The sequence below is a fragment of the Scyliorhinus torazame genome, chromosome 18 (genome assembly GCF_047496885.1).
Source record: "Scyliorhinus torazame isolate Kashiwa2021f chromosome 18, sScyTor2.1, whole genome shotgun sequence".
In the NCBI taxonomy this organism is placed as follows: domain Eukaryota; kingdom Metazoa; phylum Chordata; class Chondrichthyes; order Carcharhiniformes; family Scyliorhinidae; genus Scyliorhinus; species Scyliorhinus torazame.
The window spans coordinates 90559151-90579224 of NC_092724.1; the positions used below are offsets into that span (position 1 = coordinate 90559151).

General features: G+C 51.8%; 1 protein-coding gene across 1 annotated transcript in view; it reads left to right on the plus strand.

Annotated features, from left to right (window-relative positions):
* Nucleotides 1-20074, plus strand: part of LOC140395365 (transient receptor potential cation channel subfamily V member 6-like) — a 141902-nt gene that overhangs the window by 15970 nt on the left and 105858 nt on the right. The window contains exon 3 of the mRNA XM_072483021.1: nt 11133-11255. Within this exon, the coding sequence (XP_072339122.1) occupies nt 11133-11255 (123 nt within the window). The remainder of the gene's footprint in view (nt 1-11132; nt 11256-20074) is intronic.

Consider the following 20074-nt stretch of genomic DNA (forward strand, 5'->3'; position numbering starts at 1 on the left):
ATAGACATATGGACGATAAAGGAATAGTGTAGATGGGCTTTAGAGTGGTTTCACAGGTCGGCGCAACATCGAGGGCCGAAGGGCCTGTCCTGCGCTGTAATGTTCTATGTTCTATGAAGGCAGTCATCAAAGCCTGCAAAGAAACATTCGCCAGGCACGGCATACCGCTCACTGTAATGAGCGACAACGGTCCGTGCTTTTACAGCCAAGAATGGTCTGATTTTGCACCGTCCTACAACTTCCGTCACGTTACCTCCAGTCCCCACTACCTGCAATCAAACGGGAAGGCCGATAAAGGGGTCATTATTGTCAAGCGGTTGCTGTGCAAAGCTGCAGACTCAGGCTCCGACTTCAACCTGACAATGCTGGCATACAGGGCAACCCCACTGTCCACTGGGTTGTCTCCAGCGCAGATGCTCATGAATCGCACTCTGAGGACCACAGTTCCAGCCATCCATGTTTCAGACCTTGACCATCTCACAGTACTACAAAAAGTGCAGCAGTCCCGGGCCCAATAGAAGGCCACTGTTATGGGCGAAGCGTTTTCAGAACCCCAAAATGCAACATGGAGTTCAACCAACCTCTCCCTTTAATGGATTTGTTGCTTTTCCTCGCACGCGGCTTTTTCCCTAGGTGTGGGATTACAATTATGGACACGTGGGTTTTTAAACACAAAACACTGTTTATTCCATGAACTCAATTTAACATCTTAAATAAACATTGGATCTCTTAACACCCTTTACTTCAAAGATAAGTCAGAAAATATTGCAACAGTAAATAACTCCTTAAAATGTTCCTTCAAACTTCCAAGAGACTTAACATCTTTAAACAAAATCACATCAGGTTAAAGGCTTTACTTTAAATCACCCAAATGATCCAGAGATAGTCTTTCATGGCAGAGATCCAGCTCACTGCAAAACACAGACACACACCCAGCTCTTTTCAAAACTTGAAGCTCTCGGGAAACACACAGACACACACACACTGCTTTTTAAACTGAAACTAAAAACCTGCAAAATGGCTGACCTGAGCTCAGCCCCACCCTCTCTCTGACATCACTGTTTTCTTAAAGGTACATTGCTTAAACATCCATGTCTTAAAGGTACCCTCACATGACACCACATCTGATGCTCATGCCACAGATTTACCTGAGCTGGCTCCAGCCGATCATGTTCGCGTCCAGTTGCCTGAGGGCGGTTGGTCAGCCACAGCTGTTGTTGTCAAACAAGTTTCCCCGAGGTCTTTCATTGTTCGCATGGCTGATGGCTCCCTGCTACGGCACAACAGGCGGGCATGGAACTCTTTGCAATGCCCGTCTGCCAGCGATCCTGCCAGCCCACGTGACCACCGCAATGGCAGCGATCCCACCTCTCCACTTGCGGGTGGCTCCTGATCCACATCTGCGGCGATCAACAAGAATTCGTCGCCCGCCACAAAGACTGAATCTGTCGACTTAACTTTTGTAAATTTTGTGACTGAATCCATCGACTTAACTCTTGCAAATTTTGCCTAGTTTGCCATGTATCTGCACTATCGACACCTTAACATGTATATATGTTTGTTCAATCACCGTTTGTATATAGTCAGGCATACATATATATGTATATATATACATACCTCAGTATTTATTTAACTAAAAAGAAAGGGGAGGGAATGTCATAATATCCACTCATGTATATAATGAGATGCAGACAGGCAGTGATTGACACATAGGACGACCAGTAAGCATACAACACAGCACAGCCAATCACCAGACAGGACACTACCACTATAAAGCCAGAGGGCACTAGGTTTTCCGCTCTCTTGGGACCCAGCTACAGAGACAGTCAGAGTCCACGAGCTAGCAAGCACAAACACCATGCAGCAGCTAGTAAGTCTGGTCAGGCTCCTACAAGGTCACTAGTCAGATCAGTATAGTGTCGACCCACAGCTGAATATGTGCAGCAGTTTATCTAGTTGAATAAAACAGTGTTGGATCTTCTCCTGTGTTAGACGTCTGTTTCTAACTTCCCTGCATCGAGTGCAGTCCACATCGAACCAACCTGCATAACACCCCTCATCCTTCTAAACTCCAATGAGTACAGACCCAGAGTCCTCAACCGTTCTTCATGAAGAGCTTGTCGTATTACCATTATCAAAGATTTTATAGCAGAGCACTTAGAAAACAGTGGCAGGATCAGACAGAGTCAGCATGGATTTATGAAGGGGAAATCATGCTTGACAAATCTATTGGAATTCTTCGTGGATGTAACTAGTAGAGTTGATGAAGGGGAGCCAGAGGATGTGGTTTATTTGGACTTTAAGAAGGCTTTTGACAAAGTCCCAAGAAGAGATTAGCGTGTAAAATTAAAGCATGGGATTAGGCATAGTGTATTGCGATGGATAGAAAACTCGTTGGCAGACAGGAAACAAAGAGTAGGAATTAATGGGCCTTTTTCCAAATGGCAGGCAGTGACTACTAGGGTACCGCAGGGATCGGTGCTAGGGCCCCAGCTATTCACAATATATATTAATGATTTAGATGGGGGAACAAAATATAATGGGCGGGATTCTCTAATAATGGGACTATGTCCCCACGCCGGCGTGAAAAGCTGCAGCAACCAATCCGGCGTCAATGGTCCCCGAAAGTGAGGAATTCCCCCCTTCCTAGGGGGTTAGGTTGGCGCCGGAGTCGTCCCCGCAGTTCCAGTCGGCGTGGAACGGCCCGCGCGAGTTTGCGCATGCGCAGAACAGCCGACTTGATTCCACGCATGTTGCTGGAGTTCAGAAGAATGGGGTGGGGATTTCTTAGAAAGCTATAAAATTCTAGCAGGACTACAGGGTAGATGCAAGAAGGATGTTCCTATGGTGGGGATGTCCAGAGATGAGGGGCGTCATTCTCCGACCCCCCGCCGGGTCGGAGAATGGCCGTTGGCCGCCGTGAATCCCGCCCCCGCCCCCGCCGAAGTCTCCGCTCCCGGAGATTGGGCGGGGGCGGGAAACGGGCCGCGCCGGTTGGCGGGACCCCCCGCTGGATTCTCCGGCCCGGATGGGCCGAAGTCCCGCCCAGGAATTGCCTGTCCCGCCGACGTAAATCAAACCTGGTATTTACCGGCGGGACCAGGCGGCGTGGGCGGGCTCCGGGGTCCTGGGGGGGGGCGCGGGGCGATCTGACCCCGGGGGGTGCCCCCACGGTGGCCTGGCCCGCGATCGGGGCCCACCGATCCGCGGGCGGGCCTGTGCCGTGGGGGCACTCTTTCCGCTACGGCCTCCACCATGGCGGAGGCGGAAGAGACTCTCCCCACTGCGCATGCGCGGGAAACTGACAGCGGCCGCTGACGCTCCCGCGCATGCGCTGGGAAACTGACAGCGGCCGCTGACGCTCCCGCGCATGCGCCGCATTTCCGCGCCAGCTGGCGGGGAAACAAACGCCATTTCCGCCAGCTGGCGGGGCGGAAATCCCTCCGGCATCGGCGTAGCCCCTCAATGTTGGGGCTCGGCCCCCAAAGATGCGGAGCATTCCGCACCTTTGGGCCGGCGCGATGCCCGTCTGATTGGCGCCGGCTTTGGCGCCAGTCGGCGGACATCCCGCCGTTGGGGGAGAATTTCGCCCGAGGAGACATTTCTTCACCCAGAGAGTGGTGAGCCTGTGGATTTCGTTACCATGGGAAGTAGTTGAGGCTAAAATATTGTATGTTTGCAGGAAGTGGTTAGATATAGCATTTGGGGTGAAGGGGATCAAAGGCTATGGGGGGATTAGGTTGTTGAGTTGGATGATCAGCCATGATCATAATGAATGGCGGAGCAGGCTCGAATGGCCAAATGACCTCTTCCTGCTCCTGTTTTCTATGTTATCTAACCAGCTAGTGTATTTATTGATATATATGGACCTATCCTCACAGTACAATGTCGACAGCCCTGCGATTCATCCTTCTCCAATGACACCAATGCCTTTGAGAATTTGTGAGAACACAGTTGGTCTCCATCACTGTTGTACCTTTCTGAGAAATCAAAGCATCGCGTATCTATATTTTTTACTTAATCTGTGATGTGCCAAAAGATGCTGGAGCATACTTTAAAAAAAAAATACTTTTGGTGAACATTTTTTAATGAACACAGAACAGTAAAATAAAACAAAAAACACCAACATAGAAATCAGCAGCCCTCCCCCTACCCCCAAACAGCACTCGGTGACTAGCTGTTTCAAAAACAATGAAAAAATGTCATCTTTTATAAAACCCCTCAATTGCGCCCCTTACCGTATACTTGATTTTCTCAAGATGCAAAAAATCCATAAGATTCCCCAGTCATACCATACCAAGGTGGAGAAGCTGACCTTCCCTCCAACAGCACCTGCCTGTGAGCAATCAGCGAAGCAATAGCTAAGACATCTGCCCCGCACCCGTCTGCAGCTCCGGCAGCTCTGATAAATAAATAAATAAATCATCTTTATCAGTGTCACAAGTAGGCTTACATTAACACTGCAATGAGGTTACTGTGAAAAGCCCCTAGTCGCCAAATTCCGGCGCCTGTTCGGGTACACTGAGGGAGAATTCAGAATGTCCAATTCACCTAACAGTACATCTTTCGGGACTTGTGGGAGGAAACCGGAGCACCCGGAGGAAACCCATGCAGACACAGGGAGAACGTGCAGACTACGCACAGACAGTGACCCAATTCGGAATCGAACCTGGGACCCTGGCGCTTTGAAGCAACTGTGCTAGTCACTGTGCTACAGTGCTGCCCCAAATTTAGCCACTAGGGGACTGGGCTCCAATTCCATCTGTAGAATTGCCAACTTGGTGCTGAAGAAGGAAACCCAAAATCTCCTCAGCTCAGGACATGCCCAGAACATGCACATGGTTTGCCGGGCCACTCCCACGACGTAAAACATACTTGTTGCTTCAGAGTGAAGTCCTCCTGCACCCTTCCTGTAGTGCAGCTGAGCAGATCGCAGCCCCTGACCACACTGCTGTCATAATATACACCAGTATATCATGGTGCAGACACACACTGATGGACACATAGTGGGACCAATCAACATACACAACACCGCAGCCAATCACCAGTGAGAGCACACGCACTATAAAGACAGAGAGCATCAGAGTTCCCGCTCATTCGAGTTGCAGCTAGCTAGGAGGACAGAGCTCACAGCCTGCAACACAGACATTCACCATGTGCTGAGTGCATCGACTGGTTAGGACAAGGCAGAGATCTTTAGTTAAAGCTTACCCACAGTCTAAGTATGTTTAAACAGTTAATGATTCAATAAAATAGTGTTGCACTATTTCAAGTGTTGGTGACCTGCATGTGATCCAGAACACCCAAAACATCATGATACCAGGAGTGGTGGATACTAGCACTTCTTAGACCGACCTGCAAGTGATCTGCCTTCCGCCAGCATTCCGTCATCCTGCCCCATGGACAACATCAGCCCGCCGCCGCCGCTCCGCATCACCGGCAACCTCGGGGCCAGCTGGAAGATTTTCAATCAGCGCTTCCAGCTCTTCCTCGAAGCCACGGACAGGGAGGGTGCCTCGGACACCAGAAAGATTGCTCTTCTCCTCTTCACGGCCTGGGACCATGCCATCCACATTTTCAACTCTCTCACCTTTGCAGATGATGAAGATAAGACGAAGTTCAAGACGGTCCTCCTCAAGTTTCACAGTCACTGCAGCGTACAGGTGAATGAAAGTTTCGAACGCTACGTGTTCCAGCACCGTTTGCAGGGTAAGGATGAACCTTTCCAACCCTTTCTCTCGCACCTCCGCATCCTTGCGCAATCTTGCAGCTACGGGCCCACCTCCGACTCCATGATACGTGACCAGATCGTTTTTGGTGTTCAGTCAGACCCCCTACGTCAGCAGCTCCTCAAAGTAAAGCAACTCACCCTAGCGACCGCCATCGAGACCTGTGTCTTACATGAAAGCGCCACGAGTCGGTATTCCCGTATACAAGCGGCTGAAACGGCGCAGCAAGGTCCCCACGAGGTGGAACGGGTCCAAGTGACTGAGCACCTTCAGGCCATCAGCCTGGATGAGGGCGGCCATTTTGCGCACTTTTCGCAGACTCCCGTGCTTGTACGCACCAAACGAGGGGACGGCGACGTGGAGGAACGTAATGCGCAGACGCGCACCACGCACTGCCGCACCGCGAATGTGCGGTGGCGCAGCGAACATGCTAACGTCACGACGTGCGGCAATTGTGGCTCCGCCCATTTAAAGCGGAAATGCCCCGCAAAATCTCGACAATGTCTACGATGTGGAAGACTTGGCCACTATGCTGCCTTCTGTCGAGCAGCTCAGCCTGCCAACTCCCATCGCTTCAGCCAGCCTCGCAGGAATGTTCAGGCAATTCTACCCACGGTCACTGAGTCCGATGTAGACCTCCCACACAGCAGTGACACCGAGGACCCAAAGGCGCCTTTTCGAGTCAGTGTCGTAACGGAAAACAGGCTGTCCCCGAAGCAAAGACACCAGCCACTGTCGGTATACAGCATTGATCCAGACGATGAGTGGTGTGCCACCCTGACGGTCAACCGGTCCCAAATACGATTCCGCCTGGACACTGGTGCCTCCGCCAATCTCATGGCGTAGTCTGCTTTCCAAAGCCTTCGTGTCAAATCAGTCATCCTTCCATCAGCCTGCCAGCTATTGGACTACAATGGCAACATCATTCCTGCTACCGGCTCGTGCCAACTTGAAGTGACGCACAAGTCACGGAAAGCCATCCTTCCTTTCGAGATTGTGGGCTCCTCGAAGGACTCCCTGCTTGGCGCAAAGGCGTGCAAGCTGTTGAACCTCGTTCAAAGAGTTCACTCTCTCTCTCCTGATGACATGCCTGCCTTCCAGGACGCTGACTTCAGGGCGCTTCTCGACGCCATCATCGACCAGCACCACAAAGTCTTTGAAGGCATGGGCACGCTCCCATAAACTTACAAGATCCTTCTCAAACAGAACGCCACACCTGTGGTGCATGCACCTCGCAGAGTCCCAGCACCCCCCAAGGACTGCCTCAAGCAGCAGCTGCAGGACTTCCAAGAACAAGGAGTGATCGCAAGAGTTACGGAACCAACCGACTGGGTCAGTTCCATGGTGTGCGTAAAAAAGCCTTCCGGCGAGCTGAGAATTTGCATTGATCCCAAGGATCTGAATCGCAATATCATGAGGGAGCATTATCCAATTCCCAAGCGCGAAGAGATCACATGCGAGATGGCTCGCGCCAAGCTCTTCACCAAACTTGACGCCTCGAAAGGATTCTGGGAAATCCAGCTCGACAAATCCAGCAGATAACTGTACCTTTGACACCAACTTTGGCAGATATTGTTACAACAGGATGCCGTTTGGGATCATATCGGCTTCAGAAGTGTTTCACAGGATCATGGAATAAATGATGGAAGGCATTGAAGGTGTTTGTGTCTATGTCGACGACATGATCATATGGCCCACCACCCCGCAGGAGCATGTCAGTCGCCTCCAGCGTGTGTTCAAACGCATACGGGAGAAAGGCCTACGCCTCAACAGGGCCAAATGTTCCTTTGGCCAGATGGAACTCAAGTTCCTAGGGGACCACATCTCCCAGTTGGGTGTGTGGCCGGATGCGGACAAGGTGGCTGCTATCACAGCCATGAAACGCCAGAGGACGAGAAGGCGATCCTCCAATTTCTGGGCATGGTCAACTTCCGAGTGAAGTTCATCCCTAACCTCGCCTCTCATACCACGGCTCTCAGGACCTGGTCAGGAAGACGACAGACTTCCAATCGCTTCCTGCCCACAAGTGCGAATGGAGAGAATTCAAAACCAAACTCACCACGGCCCCGGTCTTAGCCTTTTTTGATCCAGCGAATTAGACAAAACTTTTGACCGATGCCAGCCAATCCGGCATTGGGGCAGTGCTCCTGCAACACGATGAGGCCTCATCATGGGCCCCTGTTGCATATGCGTCACCCGCCATGACCCCCACGGAAACAGCGCTACGTGCAGATAGAAAAGGAGTGCCTGGGCCTGTTGACGGGTGTCGTCAAGCTTCACGATTATGTGTACGGCCTTCCTCAATTCACCGTCGAGACCGACCATCGCCCGCTGGTCAATATAATACAGAAAGACTTGAACGACATGACGCCTCGCCTCCAGCGTATTCTTCTCAAGCTCCGGCGATACGACTTCCAGCTGGTATACACCCCAGGCAAAGACTTCATCATTGCAGACGCTCTCACCAGGGCAGTCAACACTCCGTGTGGCCCAGCGGGATTCGTCTGCCAGGTTGACGCCCATGTGGCCTTCGTGGCCTCCAATCTACCTGCCACAGATGAACACCTCGTCCAAATTCGCCGCGAGACAACGGCTGACCCTAGGCTACAGCGTGTCATGCGCCATCTAACAGACGGGTGGCTCAAGGGCCAATATCCGCAGTTCTACAACATCAGAGATGATCTGGCGGTAGTCGATGGTGTTCTCCTGAAACTGGACCGCATTGCCATCCCGCACAGCATGCACCTGCTCATCTTGGAACAGCTACACGAGGGCCACCTTGGCATTGAGAAGTGCCGCCGACAGGCCCGAGAGGCAGTGTACTGGCCCAGCACCAATGACGACATCGCCAACTCAGTGCTCAACTGCCCTACTTGTCAGCGCTTCTAGTCGGCCCAACCACATGAGACCCTACAGCCCCGTGAGTTGGTCACGTCCCCTTGGTCCAAGGTCGGAATTGACCTGTTCCACGCGCTGGGCAGGGACTATGTCCTGATTGTAGACTACTTTTCAAACTACATGCAGGAGGTACGTTTACACAACATCACATCGTCTGCAGTCATCCGTGCCTGTAAGGACACCTTTGCTCGGCACGGCATCCCACTCACTGTGATGTCGGACAATGTCCCCTGCTTCGCGGGCCAAGAATGGTCCAACTTTGCCAGGAGGTTCAACTTCGTGCATGTGACATCCAGTCCCCTGTACCCCCAATCCAACGGCAAAGCGGAGAAGGACGTCCACATAGTCAAACGGCTCCTCTGCAAGGCTGCTGTTGCTGGGTCCGATTTCTGCCTCGCCCTGCTGGCCTATCGCTCCGCCCCACTGTCCACTGGCCTGTCGCCAGCCCAGCTGCTCATGGGTCGCACCCTGAGGACGACGGTGACGTCCATTTATGTCCCAGACCTCGACCACGTTCCGGTCCTTCAACGTATGCAACTGTCTCGTGCACAGCACAAGGCGGCTCAGGACGCCCGTGCAGCTGATCTCCCTGCTCTGGCTCCAGATGACAACGTCCGCATCCATCTTCCGGATGGTGGCTGGTCTGCAACTGCTGTGGTTCTTCGGCAGGTGGCTCCCCGCTCGTTCCTGGTTCGTCTACCGGATGGCTCCATTCTGCGCCGCAATCGATGTGCCCTTCATCTTGTTCTGCGCTCGCTACGTGATCCTCCACCATTGCCACGCCCTCCTGTTGACCCTGACCTGGACTATGCAGAGATTCCGAATACTCTGCATCCTCCTCACTCTGACGCAGTCCAGCCCGCTCCTCAGCCGGTGGCTCCCGACCCACCCTTGAGGCGGTCACCCAGAATTCGTCGCCCACCTCAGAGACTTAATTTGTGAACTTTGTGGACTTGTGGACTTTCTGATTTGTTCTGTTCTTCTGTTTAATCGTTCAAGTGGTTTGTATATAGTGTTCATCTCATTATTTGTGTGACACACTGGGCGCGATTCTCCACTCCCACACCGGTTGGGAGAATCGCCTGGGCCGCCAAAATTTCCGGGGACGCCGGTCCGACGTGCTCCCACAATTCTCCCAAGCAGCGGGAACGGCCCGGTCGAGTTTCGCGGGCCGCAGGCCGGAGAATCGCCGGAGACACCGAAAATGGCGATTCTCCGGCACCCCCGCTATTCTGAGGCCCGGATGGGCCGAGCGGCCAGGCCAACACGGCGGGTTCCCCCGGCGCCGTCCACACCTGGTCGCTGCAGTCGTGGGCGGTGCGTTAACGCTGGGGGGGCGGCCTGTGGGGGGGCGAGGGGGATCCTGCACCGGGCTTCTCCTGGAATGTGGGGTGGCCCGCGATCGGTGCCCACCGATCGTCGGGCCATCCTCTCTGAAGGAGGACCTCCTTCCTTCCGCCGCCCCGCAAGATCCGTCCCCCATCTTCTTGCGTGGCGGATTTAGACAGGACGACAACCACGCATGCGCGGATGACGTCCGTCATGCGGCGCCGGCCACGTCATCTATGCCGCGCCGCTTTTACGCGGGCGACAAGGCCTGGCGCGTGTAGATGACGCGGCCCCGATACTGGCCCATTGTCAGGGCCTGAATCGGTCGGGACCGGGGCCGTTCAGCGCCGTCGTGAACCTCAACGGCGTTCACGACGGCGCGGCCACTTCGGCGTGGGAGTGGAGAATCCCGCCCACTGTTTTTTTCTGCACCAGGCACCTTCCCATGTAAATAGCTTTGCTTTTATGTGCATAGTCCTGTAAATATGTCGCACACACGTAGTCAGGAAAACTCACTATACACTATTTATTGCCACGCAGGTACATATTTTAGAAAAGGGGGATGTCATAATATACACCAGTATATCATGGTGCAGACACACACTGATGGACACACAGTGGGACCAATCAACACACACAACACCGCAGCCAATCACCAGTGAGAGCACACGCACTATAAAAACAGGGCGCATCAGAGTTCCCGCTCATTCAAGTAGCAGCTAGCTAGGAGGACAGAGCTCACAGCCTGCAACACAGACATTCACCATGTGCTGACTGCATTGACTGGTTAGGGCAAGGCAGAGGTCTTTAGTTAAAACTAGTATCGTATTAACCCACAGTGTAAGTATGTTTAAATAGTTAACGATTCAATAAAATAGTGTTGCGCTATCTCAAGTGTTGGTGACCTGTATGTGATCCAGAACACCCAACACATCAACTGCCATCTTGGAAAGTCATGGTGACATATCTCTGGGATCTCAGGAACATTAACTTTCAAAGAAACATCATGTGAGCTGCACTGTAATCATAAACCCCCACTCACTCCTCTCCCACCCCAAAATGGTGCCTTGAGTTTTTGGCTTCTTCCCCAAGTTAATCAATGCCTTTATCTTTCCTCCCTCTTACTACCAGCTTTACTGATCCGCACCTCAGGCTCTCTTTGCACTCTCTTCACAGGCACTATGGGAGAGACAGCGTTACATGTGGCGGCCATGTACAATGCCAATAAAGCAGCAGTCACACTCCTCGATGTGGCTCCTGAACTCATGAACATGTCAATCACGGGCGAGCTCTACGCAGGTACTAGTTGCTTTTATGTTGACTTTTCTTGCCATCAGTCTAAGGGGGAGTCAGCATAATGATCTGGGGCAAACCCAATGCAAGCACTGAACATACACAATACTGCAGCTATGTAATGTGTGAGGAAAAGGGAATAGTTAATGATGTGGAAAATGGGGAATGGGTATTGAATAGCTGGTGGGGGATAGGTGGTAAGCGAGCAATGGAGGACGGATAATGAGTGCGGATGTGTAGCGAGTGAGGAATCATAGAACCAAAGAATTTTACAGCACAGAATTAGGATATTCCGCCCATCGTATCTGCAGCGGCTATGGAAAGAGCTACCTAGACCTCTAAATTCATCATTTTCAAATATATATCTAGCTCTCTTTTGAAACCTCTATGGAATCCACCTCCACCACTCTCCCAGGCAGCGCAATCCAAATCCCAACAACTCTCTGATTGATGCATGACCAATTGCACAAAGACTAAAGTTGGGTACAACTGTGGCTTTATTACAGTCAGATGCGTGGCCTCCTGCTGCAGCTGGCGAAATGGCAGGGCACTGGAGGTCATGCATATTTATACAGTTCTCCGTGGGCGGAGCCAGCTGGCAGGAGCTACCGGCGAACCTGTAGTGCAGGTCCTACCTTACATCTCCTCTTACAGTGGTTCACCACTTTCACCCCCTGTTAAAAATGTGTCTGGCGGGGGCAACGTGAAACTATATACAATTAGTGCAATTATGTACAGTGGTAGGGAAAGAAAAGGCCATGTTGGCGGTCCGGAGTCCGTCAAAGGTTCAGCCGGTCCGGTGCTTTGTTGAGAGCGGCGTATTTCGGTGGCGTGAGAGCAGCTGGTTAGTCAGTTTCAGCGGGAGCATTGCGGAAGGAGGGTGCTGGGAGGTAAGTCAACCTTTAAAAGCACTTCTCTTTGCAGGGGCAGGCCAGTCGATTTCGGTGGCGTGAGAGCAGCTGGTTAGTCAGTTTCAGCGGGAGCATTGCGGAAGGAGGGTGCTGGGAGGTAAGTCAACCTTTAAAAGCACTTCTCTTTGCAGGGGCAGGCCAGTCGATTTCGGTGGCGTGAGAGCAGCTGGTTAGTCAGTTTCAGCGGGAGCATTGCGGAAGGAGGGTGCTGGGAGGTAAGTCAACCTTTAAAAGCACTTCTCTTTGCAGGGGCAGGCCAGTCGATTTCGGTGGCGTGAGAGCAGCTGGTGAGTGGTGAGTCAGTTTCAGCAGGAGCTGAGACTTTTTCTCTTTTCTTTAAATTAGTTTTTTAGGCGGGATCAGGAAGTCGACCCGCGGACGTCTGGGAAGACCCTCACCAATAAATTCTGGTGGAGAGGAAACCCGAGACACTACACGTGTAGTGTCTCCCACCCGCCCTCCTCCTCTAACCTAATAATAAAACCCATTGGTCTGAGGTAAGTACCATATTTTTATTATATTATTATTATTTTTTATAAAAATTTAATTTAGTTGTTCGCTAGATCTTGGTAGAAAGTTAGAGGAATGGCAGGGAAGGGAGTACAATGTTCCTCCTGCAGGATGTTTGAGGTGAGGGATGCAGTTAGTGTCCCTGCTGATTTTACCTGCAGGAAGTGCTGCCATCTCCAGCTCCTCCAAGACCGAGTTAGGGAACTGGAGCTGGAGTTGGAAGAACTTCGGATCATTCGGGAGGCAGAAGGGGTCATAGATAGCAGCTTCAGGGAATTAGTTACACCAAAGATTGGAGATAGGTGGGTAACTGTAAGAGGGACTGGGAAAAAACAGTCAGTGCAGGGATCCCCTGCGGTCGTTCCCCTGAGAAACAAGTATACCGCTTTGGATACTTGTGGGGGGGACGACTTACCAGGGGTAAGCCATGGGGTACGGGCCTCTGGCACGGAGTCTGTCCCTGTTGCTCAGAAGGGAAGGGGGGAGAGGAGCAGAGCATTAGTAATTGGGGACTCTATAGTCAGGGGCACAGATAGGAGATTTTGTGGGAGCGTGAGAGACTCACGTTTGGTATGTTGCCTCCCAGGTGCAAGGGTACGTGATGTCTCGGATCGTGTTTTCCGGGTCCTTAGGGGGGAGGGGGAGCAGCCCCAAGTCGTGGTCCACATTGGCACCAACGACATAGGTAGGAAAGGGGACAAGGATGTCAGGCAGGCTTTCAGGGAGCTAGGATGGAAGCTCAGAACCAGAACAAACAGAGTTGTTATCTCTGGGTTGTTGCCCGTGCCACGTGATAGTGAGATGAGGAATAGGGAGAGAGAGCATTTAAACACGTGGCTACAGGGATGGTGCAGGCGGGAGGGTTTCAGATTTTTGGATAACTGGGGCTCTTTCTGGGGAAGGTGGGACCTCTACAGACAGGATGGTCTACATCTGAACCTGAGGGGCACAAATATCCTGGGGGGGAGATTTGTTAGTGCTCTTTGGGGGGGTTTAAACTAATGCAGCAGGGGCATGGGAACCTGGATTGTAGTTTTAGGGTAAGGGAGAATGAGAGTATAGAGGTCAGGAGCACAGATTTGACGTCGCAGGAGGGGGCCAGCGTTCAGGTAGGTGGTTTGAAGTGTGTCTACTTCAATGCCAGGAGTATACGAAACAAGGTAGGGGAACTGGCAGCGTGGGTTGGTACCTGGGACTTCGATGTTGTGGCCATTTCGGAGACATGGATAGAGCAGGGACAGGAATGGATGTTGCAGGTTCCGGGGTTTAGGTGTTTTAGTAAGCTCAGAGAAGGAGGCAAAAGAGGGGGAGGTGTGGCGCTGCTAGTCAAGAGCAGTATTACGGTGGCGGAGAGGATGCTAGATGGGGACTCTTCTTCCGAGGTAGTATTGGCTGAAGTTAGAAACAGGAAAGGAGAGGTCACCCTGTTGGGAGTTTTTTATAGGCCTCCTAATAGTTCTAGGGATGTAGAGGAAAGGATAGCGAAGATGATTCTGGATATGAGCGAAAGTAACAGGGTAGTTATTATGGGAGACTTTAACTTTCCAAATATTGACTGGAAAAGATATAGTTCGAGTACAATAGATGGGTCGTTTTTTGTACAGTGTGTGCAGGAGGGTTTCCTGAAACAATATGTTGACAGGCCAACAAGAGGCGAGGCCACGTTGGATTTGGTTTTGGGTAATGAACCAGGCCAGGTGTTGGATTTGGAGGTAGGAGAGCACTTTGGGGACAGTGACCACAATTCGGTGACGTTTACGTTAATGATGGAAAGGGATAAGTATACACCGCAGGGCAAGAGTTATAGCTGGGGGAAGGGCAATTATGATGCCATTAGACGTGACTTGGGGGGGATAAGGTGGAGAAGTAGGCTGCAAGTGTTGGGCACACTGGATAAGTGGGGCTTGTTCAAGGATCAGCTACTGCGTGTTCTTGATAAGTATGTACCGGTCAGACAGGGAGGAAGGCGTCGAGTGAGGGAACCGTGGTTTACCAGGGAAGTGGAATCTCTTGTTAAGAGGAAGAAGGAGGCCTATGTGAAGATGAAGTGTGAAGTTTCGGTTGGGGCGATGGATAGTTACAAGGTAGCGAGGAAGGATCTAAAGAGAGAGCTAAGACGAGCAAGGAGGGGACATGAGAAGTATTTGGCAGGAAGGATCAAGGAAAACCCAAAAGCTTTCTATAGGTATGTCAGGAATAAGCGAATGACTAGGGAAAGAGTAGGACCAGTCAAGGACAGGGATGGGAAATTGTGTGTGGAGTCTGAAGAGATAGGCGAGATACTAAATGAATATTTTTCGTCAGTATTCACTCAGGAAAAAGATAATGTTGTGGAGGAGAATGCTGAGCCCCAGGCTAATAGAATAGATGGCATTGAGGTACGTAGGGAAGAGGTGTTGGCAATTCTGGACAGGCTGAAAATAGATAAGTCCCCGGGACCTGATGGGATTTATCCTAGGATTCTATGGGAGGCCAGGGAAGAGATTGCTGGACCTTTGGCTTTGATTTTTATGTCATCATTGGCTACAGGAATAGTGCCAGAGGACTGGAGGACAGCAAATGTGGTCCCTTTGTTCAAAAAGGGGAGCAGAGACAACCCCGGCAACTATAGACCGGTGAGCCTCACGTCTGTAGTGGGTAAAGTCTTGGAGGGGATTATAAGGGACAAGATTTATAATCATCTAGATAGGAATGATATGATCAGGGATAGTCAGCATGGCTTTGTGAAGGGTAGGTCATGCCTCACAAACCTTATTGAGTTCTTTGAGAAGGTGACTGAACAGGTAGACGAGGGTAGAGCAGTTGATGTGGTGTATATGGATTTCAGCAAAGCGTTTGATAAGGTTCCCCACGGTAGGCTATTGCAAAAAATACGGAGGCTGGGGATTAAGGGTGATTTAGAGATGTGGATCAGAAATTGGCTAGCTGAAAGAAGACAGAGGGTGGTGGTTGATGGGAAATGTTCAGAATGGAGTACAGTCACAAGTGGAGTACCACAAGGATCTGTTCTGGGGCCGTTGCTGTTTGTCATTTTTATCAATGACCTAGAGGAAGGCACAGAAGGGTGGGTGAGTAAATTTGCAGATGATACTAAAGTCGGTGGTGTTGTCGATAGTGTGGAAGGATGTAGCAGGTTACAGAGGGATATAGATAAGCTGCAGAGCTGGGCTGAGAGGTGGCAAATGGAGTTTAATGTAGAGAAGTGTGAGGTGATTCACTTTGGAAGGAATAACAGGAATGCGGAATATTTGGCTAATGGTAAAGTTCTTGAAAGTGTGGCTGAGCAGAGGGATCTAGGTGTCCATGTACATAGATCCCTGAAAGTTGCCACCCAGGTTGATAGGGTTGTGAAGAAGGCCTATGGAGTGTTGGCCTTTATTGGTAGAGGGATTGAGTTCCGGAGTCGGGAGGTCATGTTGCAGCTGTACAGAACTCTGGTCCGGCCGCATTTGGAGTATTGCGTACAGTTCTGGTCACCGCATTATAGGAAGGACGTGGAGGCTTTGGAGCGGGTGCAGAGGAGATTTACCAGGATGTTGCCTGGTATGGAGGGAAAATCTTATGAGGAAAGGCTGACGGACTTGAGGTTGTTTTCGTTGGAGAGAAGAAGGTTAAGAGGAGACTTAATAGAGGCATACAAAATGATCAGGGGGTTGGATAGGGTGGACAGTGAGAGCCTTCTCCCGCGGATGGATATGGCTGGCACGAGGGGACATAACTTTAAACTGAGGGGTAATAGATATAGGACAGAGGTCAGAGGTAGGTTCTTTACGCAAAGAGTAGTGAGGCCGTGGAATGCCCTACCTGCTACAGTAGTGAACTCGCCAACATTGAGGGCATTTAAAAGTTTATTGGATAAACATATGGATGATAATGGCATAGTGTAGGTTAGATGGCTTTTGTTTCGGTGCAACATCGTGGGCCGAAGGGCCTGTACTGCGCTGTATTGTTCTATGTTCTATGTTCTATGTAACGTTGGCGGCGAAGTCGGTGCTGGCGGTGGTGGAGGTGGCACCGATGGCAGTGCTGATGCTGGCCAGTCATCGGGGAACGCCGGGAGCATGCAGAAGTCCTCTTCGTCCTCTTGTGCGGAAAAGGGGAGGGGGGGTGCTGTGGTGTGGTCAATATTGGCGGCGCGGTGGGAGATGGGGGGGGGGCGCATTGGTGGGGGGGGGGGGGTGTTGGGGTGGAACCTGACGGTGCCAGGTCCCTGAGTAAGACAGTATCTTGGCGGCCGTCAGGGAACTCAACGTAGGCATATTGAGGGTTGGCTTGGAGCAGGTGAAGCCTGTCCACCAAGGGGTCCGCCTTGTGGAGTCGGACGTGCCTACGGAGAAGGACCGGTCCTGGAGCAGCGAGCCAAGTCGGGAGCGACACCCCGGATGTGGACTTCCTGGGGAAGGTAAAAACACGTTCATGGGGTGTGTTATTAGTGGCGGTGCACAATAGTGACCGGATGGAGTGTAGAGCGTCAGGGAGGACCTCCTGCCAGCGAGAAGCTGGGAGGTTCCTGGACCGTAGGGCCAGCTGTACGGCCCTCCAAACCGTCCCATTCTCCCATTCTACTTGCCCATTTCCCCAGGGGTTGTAGCTGGTCGTCCTGCTGGAGGCTATACACCTGCTGAGCAGGAACTGACGCAGCTCATCGCTCATGAATGAGGATCCCCTGTCACTGTGGATGTATGATGTGGAGATGCCGGCATTGGACTGGGGTGAGCACAGTACGAAGTCTTACAACACCAGGTTAAAGTCCAACAGATTTGTTTCGATGTCACTAGCTTTCGGAGCGCTGCTCCTTCCTCAGGTGAATGAAGAGGTATGTTCCAGAAACAAATATATAGACAAATTCAAAGCTGCCAGACAATGCTTGGACCCTGCAGCGCACCGACCTCCTCAGAAGACAAACATGGGACACAACCAACAGAATACCCTTCGTCGTCCAGTACTTCCCCGGAGCGGAGAAACTACGTCATCTTCTTCACAGCCTTCAACACGTCATTGATGAAGATGAACATCTTGCCAAGGTCATCCCCACACCCCCATTATTTGCCTTCAAACAACCGCGCAACCTCAAACAAACCATTGTTTGCAGCAAACTACCCAGTCTTCAGAACAGTGACCACGACACCACACAACCCTGTCATGGCAATCTCTGCAAGACGTGCCAGATCATCGACATGGATACCACTATTACACGTGAGAACACCACCCACCAGATACGCGGTACATACTCGTGCGACTCGGCCAACGTTGTCTACCTCATACGCTGCAGGAAAGGATGTCCCGAAGCGTGGTACATTGGCGAGATCATGCAGACGCTGCGACAACGAATGAACGGACATCGCGCGACAATCACCAGACAGGAATGTTCCCTTCCAGTCGGGGAACACTTCAGCAATCAAGGGCATTCAGCCTCTGATCTCCGGGTAAGCGTTCTCCAAGGCGGCCTTCAGGACGCACGACAATGCAGAATCGCCGAGCAGAAACTTATAGCCAAGTTCCGCACACATGAGTGCGGCCTCAACCGGGACCTGGGATTCATGTCGCATTACATTCATCCCCCACCATCTGGCCTGCGAAATCCTACCAACTGTCCTGGCTTGGTACAATTCACATCTCTTTAACCTGGGGTTACCCCATCTCTGGATCTGTAAAGATTTAATCACCTGCTAATGCTCGCATTCCAAGCATTGTTGGGCATCTTTGAATTTGTCTATATATTTGTTTCTGGAACATACCTCTTCATTCACCTGAGGAAGGAGCAGCGCTCCGAAAGCTAGTTACATCGAAACAAACCTGTTGGACTTTAACCTGGTGTTGTAAGACTTCGTACTGTGGATGTAGGCGGGGAAACCGAACAGAGTGAAAATGGTGCTGAGGGCCTTGACGACGGTGGCAGTCGTCATATCGGGGCATGGGATGGCGAAGGGGAATCTGGAGTACTCATCGACCACACTGTGAATGTACGTGTTACGGTCGGTGGAGGGGAGGGGCCCTTTGAAATCCACGCTGAGGCGTTCAAAGGGGCGGGAAGCCTTCACCAGGCACCCACGGTCTGGCCGGTAGTAGTGCGGCTTGCACTCCGCACAGACCTGACAGTCCCTGGTGACTGTCCTTACTTCCTCGACGGAGTAGGGCAGGTTGCGAGTTTTGACCAGATGGTACAATCGAGTGACCCCGGGTGACAAAGGCTGTCGTATAGGGCCCGGAGTTGGTCCACTTGTGCGCTGGCATATGTACCTCAGGAGAGGGCGTCTGGGGGTTCGTTGAGTTTACCGGGGCGATACAAGATCTCGTAATTATAGGTGGAGAGCTCGATTCTCCACCGCAAGATTTTATCATTTTTGATCTTGCCCCACTGTGTGTTATTGAACATGAAGGCTACCGACCGTTGGTCCGTAAGGAGTGAATCTCTTACCGGCCAGTTAATTCCTTCAATGCCGCACAGCTTCAATGATAGCTTGGGCCTCCTTTTCGACGGATGAGTGTCGAGTTTCAGAGGCATGAAGGGTGCGGGAAAAGTATGCCACGGGTCTGCCTGCCTGGTTTAGAGTGGCAGCAAGGGCGATGTCTGAAATGTCGCTCTCCACTTGGAAAGGCAGTGACTCGTCCACTGCGCGCATCCCGGCCTTGGCGATGTCTGCTATGATGCGGGCGAAAGCGTGTTGTGCCTCGGCCGCAAGGGGGAATTGGGTGGACTGAATCAGTGGGCGGGCCTTGTCCGCATAGTTTGGGACCCACCGAGCGTAGTAGGAAAAGAACCCCAGGCAGCGTTTGAGGGCCTTGGGGCAGTGGGGGAGGGGAAGTTCCACGAGGGGGTGCATGCGGTCGGGGTCTGGCCCGAGAAGTCCGTTTTGGACTATATAGCCGAGAATGGCTAACCGGGTCGTGCTGAACACACACTTCTCTTTGCTGTAGGTCAGGTTGAGAAGGGTGGCAGTGCGGAGGAATTTATCGAGGTTGGCATCGTGGTCCTGCTGGTCATGGCCGCAGATGGTGACATTATCTAATTACGGAAAGGTGGCCCGCAAACCGTACTGGTCGACCATTCGGTCCATCTCTCTTTGGAAGACCGAGACCCCATTTGTGACACCGAAAGGGACCCTAAGGAAGTAGTAGAGGCGGCCATCCGCCTCGAAGGCAGTGTATGGCCGGTCCGACTTCCAGATGGGGAGCTGGTGGTAGGCGGATTTCAGGTCAATTGTTGAGAAGACCTGGTACTGCGCAATTTGATTGACCATATCAGATATGCGTGGGAGGGGGTATGCGTCGAGCTGCGTGTACCGATTGATGGTCTGGCTGTAGTCCACGACCATCCTGTGTTTCTTCCCAGTTTTAACCACTACCACTTGGATCCTCCAGGGGCTGTTGCTGGCCTCGATAATACCCTCCTTAAGCAGCCGC